Raw genomic sequence first — 9,936 nt, forward strand, 5'->3', positions numbered from 1 at the left:
TTGAGCAAGCTAGTGTTCGCTCAAGATCATCTCGTTTCTCGATTGAGCACACTCCTATTTAGCTCATTTCTTTTTAAGTTGAGCAAAAAGACGAGTCGATCTCAAGCGACTCCCAAGCCTCGAGTTTTTTTTTTTTTGCAGCCCTAGTTGGCATGCAATGCATATTAGCCAACTCTAGTTCTTGCCAATGTTAACCAACTCACGGGCAATCAAAAAAAATTAGTGAGTAGACTCGCCGAATTTAGTTCTTTCAAGCTAGTAGACTATGTAAGTGTTGGTCACTAATAAATAAAGCTCGCCAAGAAAGCTCTAAAAAACCAAATCTTCCAAGCTTACATAAATATATACATTACATACATATTTACAGATGGTGCATTATTCACTTTTGCAGCAAATGGAAAAGCAAGCACTGAGAATTCACTTTAGCCTATTGGGATCAGTCTACTCCTGTGGTCATGGACTCATGGGAAATCACTAATTTAATCAGTCACGCTTCTTTCACGTCGTACTAGTCTGTCCAGCTGCCTGTTCCCCCCTCGCCATCATCATTGGGCATTTGAGTGCCACGAGTTTCTTTAACTCCCGGGCTATTGGTTACTGCTTGTAGCACACTTCGACTCTGTGGTGTGTCATTCTCATTCACCTCCTGAACCCTGCGTTGCAAATTAAATTAGTATGATGGTAATTAAATCAGTTCTCTAGAATGCCGTAATTAAATCAATGTGCATCTCAAGTTTATGTACGTACCCGTACGTAGTAGCATCTGGCGGGGGACGATGAGTCGCCGGTTGTAGCAGGAGATGCGCGTTGACGTAGAGCAGGAGCCCGCAGTAGGAGTCAACGACGTCCTGCATGTCCCGGAGCTGGGCGGCCATGCCCTTGCCCCTCCGGACGCAGTGCCACAGCGTGCTCTTCTTATAGGAGGCGACGAGTCCGGCCGCGTCGACGAGCGCCTTTAGAACGGAGCCTCCCATCTCCGAGCACAGCAGCACGGCCCCGCAGCACGTCGGCCACTGCAGCAACGCGTGGAGCCTGCGGCTGCACCGCTCGAGCTTGGCGCACTCCCACCTGCTCTGCGGGATGCTCAGGAGGCTCATGCCCACGGCGACCAGCATGGCGGCGTGCAGGCCGGACATCTGCGCCACGTTGGCGGCCTTCGCCAGGATGTCCCAGAGTGCCGCCGACGCCACCCCCATCGCCAGGTCGTGTAGATCGATCACCCTATAGCTTGGTCGCGCGTGTCTGCTCGGTCTTGGGAAAGAAATGACGCGCCTCCGCGGGACTTATACCCACGGCCACCAGAATGGCGATCGTGACCAGCCTGATGTCACACGAAAAGCATCGGTGCAAGTGTAGCCGGTATGTGAGCCTTTCCATCATTCCATGTCATATGCATCTACGAAGATGGAAGTGTGATGTGTGAAAGCGCAAAGGGCTCGATCATGTGGGCCATGCACCTACGTCTGGTTGTGGATTGGCCGTCAACTTTAGTTATTTACTTACGGAGGCGTCCATCTAATCTAATCAAAAGCTGGACAGTATGCGCCGTTGAGTATATGTGTCTATGTTGCCGACCAGCATAATACGGCAGCCACGGGCGTGTTAGACACAAATAATAGGGCTTAATGTAAGCAATTACAGAGGTTAAGACACCTAATAAATCATTACCAGAGGCAATTAGGCATTACCAAAGATGGGCGTGGCCAGGAAATCTAGCCAGAAGTCTCTCGATGCAGACATCCACACATGATGAAGAGAAAGGTGCCGCCTGATGCAGACATCCACACATGATGAAGAGAAAGGTGCCGCCTGATGCAGACATCCACACATGATGAAGAGAAAGTTGCCGCCTGATGCAGACATCCACACATGATACATGATGAAGAGAAATGTGTGATAGCTCCCGGGTGTCCCTGCACTCCGCATGAACAGAAAAATATGAAACATTGCGACATCAAATATGCTCAAACGTTTTAGGAGATTGCAAATATTCGTCAAGAAATATCATGTAGAGAAAGGTGTACACATGAGAGACAAAAATCAGTGATCGAAGGTGCTCAAAACTTTGAGCACTGAAATCTTTTTCTTTGTAAAGCTCCTTGAATATTTTTTAGGCATGAAATCTTGCAAGCACCTATAAAGTTTGAATATTTAATATCGCAAAGTTTCAGATTTTCTATTTTTTTCGAATTTACTGTTCATTTGAACGTGTAGGGACACCCGGGAATTGAAAAACCACTCTCCATGATGAACGGGTCAGTGAAACGAAATGATGGCAACGAACTATCTTGGACTGTTGAACACTTGAGAAAAACATTGATGCAATCAGCAGCCGTGAGGAAATGTCGCCGCTCAACACATAAAAGGGCCCCAGGGTAGTGTCATCTTCCTCTGGTGTTGGATAGCTCCTGGAGGCGTCCATCTCTTTTGGTCGTCAACCAAAAGGGTCTCTTTTGGTCGTCAAGCAACTTTCTACAATTGCTTTATGGAAGCATCGGCCCGGGTGATACCTCTAAGCAATCAATTGTGGGTATTTTTACTAGATGATGCCTAAAATCCGGCCGGACATGCGTGCATATATAGGGCATCGCCCGATGGATTTCGTTGTCGTGCATGCAGGCACCAGGATTGTGCATGAAGCAGTTTCGTTTTTACTATTGAAAGTCCGGTGATCTCTTGTACATCGTATCCAGATTAATTTAAATCTAGCTTTGCTAGGTCAAACTTCTCTACATTATTCTCGTAAAAGAAGCATTTTCTACATTAGACAAATATACATAAAAATACGTTAACTAATTTGCTATTAAACCGTTATTGTAGGGACTATATGCCTACGTACACTCAGTAACATATTAATATATTAATTGGTTCGCTATTGATCATCAAAGCCCACTAGCTAGTAAGACCTAGATGCACTTTTATAATTAAAGTAACTTTTTTTGTGAACAAACAAAAGTAAATTTAACAGTGAGATAAACACAATTATAGTGGAAATGATTTTATAAATTAACTCTTTTTTTGCAGAAAGATTTATAAATTAACTTATCCTAACATCAAGCTTATGTGCCACTGAAACGTAATGATAGCACCTATAATGTATATAATCTCTTTAGAAGGAAACACATGATAATTAGTGAACCTCATTACGACATTGCAAGATACTAAAAAAATAATGAATTTATGGGAGAACAGTTGAAAGTAGGTAAATTCATTATCTTTTGAGGTCGAAGTACCATGTCAGTACATTTTATATACAAAGTATATAAAAGTACCTTAGTCCCGAGTGAAGCATTTTGAAGCTCCGGTGTTTATAGGGAGCAGAGGAGGCGACGGCAGTGTACTCGCTCTCACTCGACCCACACTGGACATCCAGGCTCGCACAGCTGCTTCTGTTTGACCGGACCAGAAGAGACCCCATTTCTGTCGATGTCGATGTAGCAGGCCTTGTACGACGTATAAATAAAATATCACAATAGGCCCAAACTATGTTCTTACCGAAAAAGGGTTTCCCCTGCTTTATATTATAAAGCACCAGACACACGATCACAGGATAACTGCCGGGGCGAACGGCACAACAAGCCCAAAAGGGAAAAAGAAGAAATAAAAGCCAACAACGGCAGCTCGGCAAGCACAAATGATCCGCCACCGCTGCGCCCTCCACCTTCGTCCCACCACACGCCATGGCACCGGCCCGCCGCATACCAAGCAGCACCTCCAAGAAGGAATGCGACGCCAACGACGCTGCTGCCCGGACGAGTCCTAGGGTTTCCCCCGGCATACAGAGGGGAGCGGGTGATGGGTAGCGCCGACGCCCTTCAAGAAGGAATGATGGCACCCTCAGGTGTCACCGCGTCGGAGCCGGAAGAACCGGCAAAGATTTCTCCCACATCCCCAAGCACCGCTACCCACTCGAACCGGGGCCATCCAACCATCAAGCCACCCGCAAGCACGCGGCACCACGGTCTTGGACACATCCACGCCGCCCCGCTGCGAACACCACCACGAGGCCAAGGAGGCCGGAAAGAAGCGCCAAGCGACGGGAGGAACCACACCGAAGCCAAGCGGGAGGGAACCACCTCCCCCGCCGACGTGCGGGAGGCCCGAGCCCCCGGCGACGTCGTGGTCGCCGACCGGACGTGGCAGCAGGGCACACCGGGCCACCCCTGGCCCGGCCAGGTCCACAACGGACCCGCAAAGCCCCGCCGGCCATGTTGCAGCAAGCCGGCACCTGCGCCGCCCGCTCCCAGCCGTCAACGCCGCTCTCCCGCCTCCTGGAGGCCACGCCGCCGGCCCGTCCCGCCGCCGGCCCGCCCAAACCCAGATGGGGCCCGAAGGGCCCAGATCTGGGCCGAGCGGGCTGGTTCAGGCCGCGCCGCCCCGCTGCCAACGGCGACGCCGTCGCCCAGTCGTCCACCCACGCCGCGCCAGGATCTCCGCCGCCACGTCGGACCGCCGCCGCCGAAGAGCACCCCCCGGCGCACACCGCCCCGCGCCGGGGAGCACCGAGAGGGGAAGGGCAGGAGGCCGCCGCCGCCAGCAACCCAGGGGCCAGGCCTGGCCGCGGGTGCCGGCGACGGCGGCGGGGAGGGAGGGAGGGAAGGGGGGGCTCTAGAGGAGGGGGGGCGCCGGAGCGCGGCCGGTCGCCCGCGGGGACGACGCGGTCGCGCGAGAGGAGAAGAAAAGTCCCGCCCACACTGCTCAAACTATGTTCTTTTAGACTGAAAATCGATCGGTGGTCGATCAAGGAGATTGCTTGCATAGGGTGCTTCCAGTCTCACCCGGGGAAATATAAGGTGCTCCCATTCTTGGGGTGCTCCCTATGCTCCATGCCTAAAACATCAATTTTAAATGCTCCAAAAATTCTGAAAAAAATTATGAACATTTACAAGGAATGTGACTACATCCCCTAAAAATTTTAGGTCCAAACTCAAAACGTACAATAACAAACAAAAGAGACAAATTCAGATGTGAATAGTGTCAAATGTTGCTCTTGTCTTTTTATGACACTATTTATACTAGATTTCACATTTTTGTTTCTCAATGGTCTTTTAGAGTTCGGACCTGGAATATTTAGGAGTTGTGGTCACATTCCTTGTAAGCAACCGTATTTTTTCAGAATTTTTTAAACATTCATATTGAAGTTGGAGCATGGGGAGCTAGCACCCTAAGGATGGGAGTACTTATATTTCCCCAGTCTCACCCGACGCCATTGAGCATACGTGCACAGGCATATAATCACAGTTTTTTATGGGATGCTTTGTTGAACTACTATGAATGGATTGAAATCGGGGTGAGGGGCCTACACCCCCTGAAAATCACCGCGGGGGGTGGGGGGTGGGGGGGGGGGGGGGGGGAGATTAGGTATATAGGAGATCCAATGAAAACCCCGTAATAGTCCGTGAGTCTAGAATTTTAACGACGCCATTTCATGACGAATTCCGGTGACGCACTCAACATGACGACATGACGAGGCATCACGTCACAGCCGGCTCTGTCAGATGCAAATGGTTCTTTTTTCCCCTTCGATAAAAAAACTGCATTCCGCTAGGACGCTCCCTCACGATGTTTTGGAAGAAGAGCTAGAATTGCTTATTTGCTACCCTAGTTTACTTGACCGGACAAAGACTTGCTCGTTGACTTGTTGCTGGCCTTTCCCGACGACCCGACTCTGTGCACATCGGGCAGGGCAGTACATTACTCTTCAAGGGTAGAATATGCAGGGTGCAGAGCCTCGACAGCTTCCAGCCAGCCGCCGAGTCGAGCCCTTCTATAAGGCTGGTCATAGTGGGAGTAACATAGGTAGTAACATAGATGCCACATAAGCAAAATTGGTGATGTAGCAAGTAGTTAATGAGGAGAGAGGCAAATAGAGTAACATAATATGTTACCATCACATAGCGGTTTCCAATGCATAATGAGTCTACAAAGTAATAAATGAAGGCAACTATGTTACCACACCTATGACACTACCCACTATGAAGGTAGTAACATAGACTAGTAACATATGTATGTTACTAGTCTAAGTTACTCTCCACTATGACCAGCCTAATACTCCCTCCGTCTCAAAATAAATGTTTCAACTTTATACTAACTCTAGTGCAAAGTTGTATTAAACTTAAGGCACTTATTTTGGAACCGATGGAATATTACTGTATAAATCATCACACAACTCTGCATCACAATGAGTAAGAATAGGAAAAGCTTAGCTTTCTTTGGGGCTTGTTCCGCTGTGCCCCAGTATACGGATGTGTTGGATGCTTGGTCCGTTGCTTTATAATATAAAGCGGGGAAAACCCTTTTTCGTAAGAAGAGGAAAAGCATGCTTGCTCAGAAAATAGTGGCGTCCCTGCAGCTGCAATGCGGCCAGCAATGGAGCCCGGCCACGGCTAGAAGAAGAAGACTTGGCTGCTCCCAGGACCCCGGGACCGTCGTTTACACGCGCCCGAGTTGCTGTAAAAATATAGAGCAGTGGCAGTAAAATAGTGGCGCTCCGTCAGGATTTGAATATGCATAGGCGCAGAGCGCACGGACTCGGCACCTTCCCTCCGGACGACGCGCCGAGTCAAGTCGTCTTATTACCACGCAACTCTCCCTCTCTTTCCCATCGTCCCACATGATCTCTGCATCACAGTAGTAAGAAAGAGCTACACTTGCTGAGAGCTTGAGATTTGAGAGAGTGGAATCGCCGCCGCCACTGCAGTCCAGCCGGCAATGCACACGGATGAGTCCGACCGGCAGGCAACGGCGTCCGGGCAGCGGCAGGGGCAGTGCCAGCAGCCATGGGAGTACAGCCTGCGGAAGTACCTCCTGCTGCTGTCCACCCTGGTGGTCACCGTCACCTACGCCGCCGGCTTCAACCCGCCGGGCGGCGTCTGGCAGGTCACCCACGACGGCCAACTCGCCGGCGACCCCATCATCCGCCAAACCAACTACCGCCGCTACCTCGCCTTCTTCTACTGCAACGCCACCGCCTTCGCCGCCTCGCTCGTGGTCATCGTCCTCATCCTTGTCCTCGCCATCCGGCACGACAAGGAGAAGGAGAAGAAGAAGAATGACGCCATCGGGGTCGTCCTGCCGCTGCGGGGCTTCATGATTCTGGACCTCCTTAGCCTCGTGGGCGCCTACGGCGCCGGAACCTGCCGGGACAAGATCTCCATCGTCTACTCTGCGGTGTTGGTGGCCATCGTCTTTCTCTGCATCGTGGCTCTCAAGTTGATGGATTGCTGGTCCACAGACAAGAACCATGGCCCTGGCTCCGATGGCGTGACGCCCCTGACGAAGCCCAAAGCAGAAGAGCGGCTCTGCAAGGTCCTGATGCTCCTGGCCACGTTCGCGGTGAGCGTCACATACGTCGCCGGGCTGAGCACGCCGGGTGGCTTCTGGGACAGCACCGGGACCAGCTACCGCCCAGGTGATGCAATTCTCAAGGACCGTCACAGCATGCGCCTGACGGTGTTCCTGCTCTGCAACACCACGGCGTTCGTGGCGTCCCTGCTCATCACCATGCTGCTCATCATCGACGGCAAGAAGCTCCGCGAGAAGACGGCTCGCTCTCGCGTGCTCTACGGGTGTATCGTCGTCGCGCTTGTCGGCCTCATTGGCGCATACACCGCTGGCAGCTGCAGGAAGGCCGACACCACCGCCAAATTGGTCGGCCTTGTCGGCGCCGTTCTGGCAATGGCATACATTCTACTCTATGGTGGTTTCTATACGTCAGCGCCAAAAATTTCGTGTTCTTGTTTCGGTCCAGCAAAACAAACTGATGATGATGTCAGGTAACGGAGCACATACATATCCTCTGTTTGCAGTGACACTGTTTCTTTCTTTCGCTGCAACTGAACTGAACTATGTTTCTTTTTCTCTGCAATGTATGAATGCAGTACTAAGGAGCTTCTGGAGAAGGCTCGCTCTCTTGTTCTACTGCTGGCCACTCTTGCCGCCACAATCACCTACACAGCGGGGCTGGACCCGCCGGGTGGCCTTTGGCAGGACAACGTCGATGGGCACATGGCCGGTGACCCGATCCTCCTCACCACAAACGCTAGGAGGTACAAGGCCTTCTTCTACTGCAACTCGGTTGCGTTCGTGGCCTCTTTGGTGGCCATCGTCCTGGTCCAGAAGGAGATTCTGGTCAAGCACCATGTGCTTGAGGCAGCCATGATACTCGACCTGTTTGGCCTCATCGGCGCATATGCCGCTGGGAGCTGCCGGGACGCCAACACCTCCTTTTATGCCATGGCTTTGGCCGGCGCCGTCCTCGTCTATGTGGTGATCCATGTTGTCTTCTTCACACTAGATCAGGATCCCAAGGACCAAAAAGACGACGAAGCAGATCAGTTGCTGGAGAAGAGGCGCTTGCTGGAGAAGAGGCGCAAACGGTTGCTCCTCTTTGCGATCTTGGCCGCAACCATCACCTACCAAGCAGGCCTCACCCCTCCCGGCGGCGTCCTGCTCAAGGATGACAATCTCGGGCACCACGCTGGCGACCCGGTACTCTTGTACAACTACCCATTACGCTACAAGGTCTTCTTCTACTGCAACTCGGTGAGCTTCATGTTGTCCATCGCCCTCATCATCCTCCTGGTGAACCCCAATCTGTACAGGCCAGCCATACGAAGCAATGCTTTATCTGTTTGTACGGCAGTGGGCTTGTTTTGCTTGACGGGTGCCTATGCCGCTGGAAGCACGCAACACTTCAAGACATCCATCTACATCTTTGTGCTGGTTGGCGCGGTCCTCTTTGTTGCAGCTGGACTGCTGCTAGTATTTTTGCTGACGAAGCCAAACAAAAATGAAAATTCAACAGCTGCTGCGCCATCCATATCCTGTGAACAGGAAGACGGAGAAGAAGAAAAGAAGAAACACGCCAGGAGCAAGTACCTGATGCTGCTAGGCATCTTGGTGGCAAGCGTAGCCTACCAGGCCGGCCTGGATCCGCCCGGCGGAGCATGGCAGAGCAGTGGCAATGGGTATGAGGCGGGTGACCCTGTGATGCACTTTAACAGGAGGCCACGGTACCTCGTCTTCTTCTACAGCAACTCCATTTCCTTCATGGCTTCCATCGTCGTCATCATGATGCTGCTACCGCACTGGCTGCCAAATGAGAATGGAAAAAATTGGGCGAAATGGTCGCTGAGGGTGATGAACTGGACGATCCTACTGGATTTGGTCACTCTCCTAGTGGCCTATGCAGCCGGCTCCAGCAGGGGGTGGAAGACATCTGTGTATGTCGGCATGCTCATACTTGCCGTTCTGGGCTACTTTGCAATCCATATGACGCTGTCGATATGGTCTGATCGTCGCCGAGCAGCCAAGAAAAAACTAGAGCGTGATTCTTTACCGGTGCGCTCAGCAGTGGTACACTCTAGCTAGCTGTCCCTGTTTCTAGATTCCTAGTCTAGTTGATGTAATGGGATAAACCTGCATCCCAACTGGATCATGCTGACATTGTTTGTCCACTCACTAGGCAGGTGTGTGTATCTGAATCAACTGGTTATGCATGATAAGTGATTCTTTCCGATCCTATTTGTATGCTGCGTCTCGTAAGAACTTGAATGGGAAGTGCATATTTAGGAAACTGAAGCATTTGTTACTACAGAAACATACTATGTCACTAGGTACAGCCTGAAGTATTGTCCAATCCATATAAATGATAATCACTGACTGAGAGTCTGAGAGGAAACATACCCTGAATCTGGAGCCCGGCCATCGGACGCCAGCGCTGCAATCTTTCCGGTTGGGCAATTGACCGAACGCCTGGAGGGCGCCCGGTTCCAGCATGCAGATATATGGAACCGAGCCGAGCAGGCCGCCGTCGTGCGTGCTGCCGTTGCCGTGGATCATAGGTAAGCGCGCTAGCGGCAGAGTTTTGCACGAATTTCGTGTGGAGAGGATTCCTTGAGCGTGAGTGGCCTTGATCGGAAGCAGTTGCTCGAG

General features: G+C 51.3%; 2 protein-coding genes across 2 annotated transcripts; one reads left to right on the forward strand and one right to left on the reverse strand.

Annotated features, from left to right (window-relative positions):
• Nucleotides 1-508: 508 nt before the first annotated feature.
• On the reverse strand, nt 509-4,052 carry LOC123139602 (uncharacterized). The gene is made up of 3 exons (XM_044559360.1): nt 3,273-4,052; nt 748-1,913; nt 509-653 (listed from the first exon to the last, which is right to left on the reverse strand). Exons 2-3 carry the CDS (start codon nt 1,194-1,196, stop codon nt 509-511), a joined length of 594 nt encoding a protein of 197 aa, XP_044415295.1. The 5' UTR covers nt 1,197-1,913; nt 3,273-4,052.
• Nucleotides 4,053-6,617: 2,565 nt separating this feature from the next.
• LOC123139204 (uncharacterized) lies at nt 6,618-9,729 on the forward strand. Its single transcript, XM_044559006.1, has 2 exons — nt 6,618-7,775; nt 7,881-9,729. The coding sequence occupies exons 1-2, from the start codon at nt 6,712-6,714 to the stop codon at nt 9,370-9,372; spliced, it is 2,556 nt and encodes an 851-aa protein (XP_044414941.1). The 5' UTR covers nt 6,618-6,711; the 3' UTR covers nt 9,373-9,729.
• Nucleotides 9,730-9,936: the final 207 nt, after the last annotated feature.

Source organism: Triticum aestivum, chromosome 6B (assembly GCF_018294505.1).
Source record: "Triticum aestivum cultivar Chinese Spring chromosome 6B, IWGSC CS RefSeq v2.1, whole genome shotgun sequence".
Classification (NCBI taxonomy): domain Eukaryota; kingdom Viridiplantae; phylum Streptophyta; class Magnoliopsida; order Poales; family Poaceae; genus Triticum; species Triticum aestivum.

Excerpts from the sequence above, each read along its gene's own strand:
- LOC123139602 (XM_044559360.1), bottom strand. The coding sequence starts at position 1,196 with ATGGGGGTGGCGTCGGCGGCACTCTGGGACATCCTGGCGAAGGCCGCC. Across the intron at positions 654-747 it reads CCAGATGCTACTACGTACGG|GGTTCAGGAGGTGAATGAGA; the intron begins GTACGTACATAA and ends TTTGCAACGCAG.
- LOC123139204 (XM_044559006.1), top strand. The coding sequence starts at position 6,712 with ATGCACACGGATGAGTCCGACCGGCAGGCAACGGCGTCCGGGCAGCGG. Across the intron at positions 7,776-7,880 it reads CAAACTGATGATGATGTCAG|TACTAAGGAGCTTCTGGAGA; the intron begins GTAACGGAGCAC and ends GTATGAATGCAG.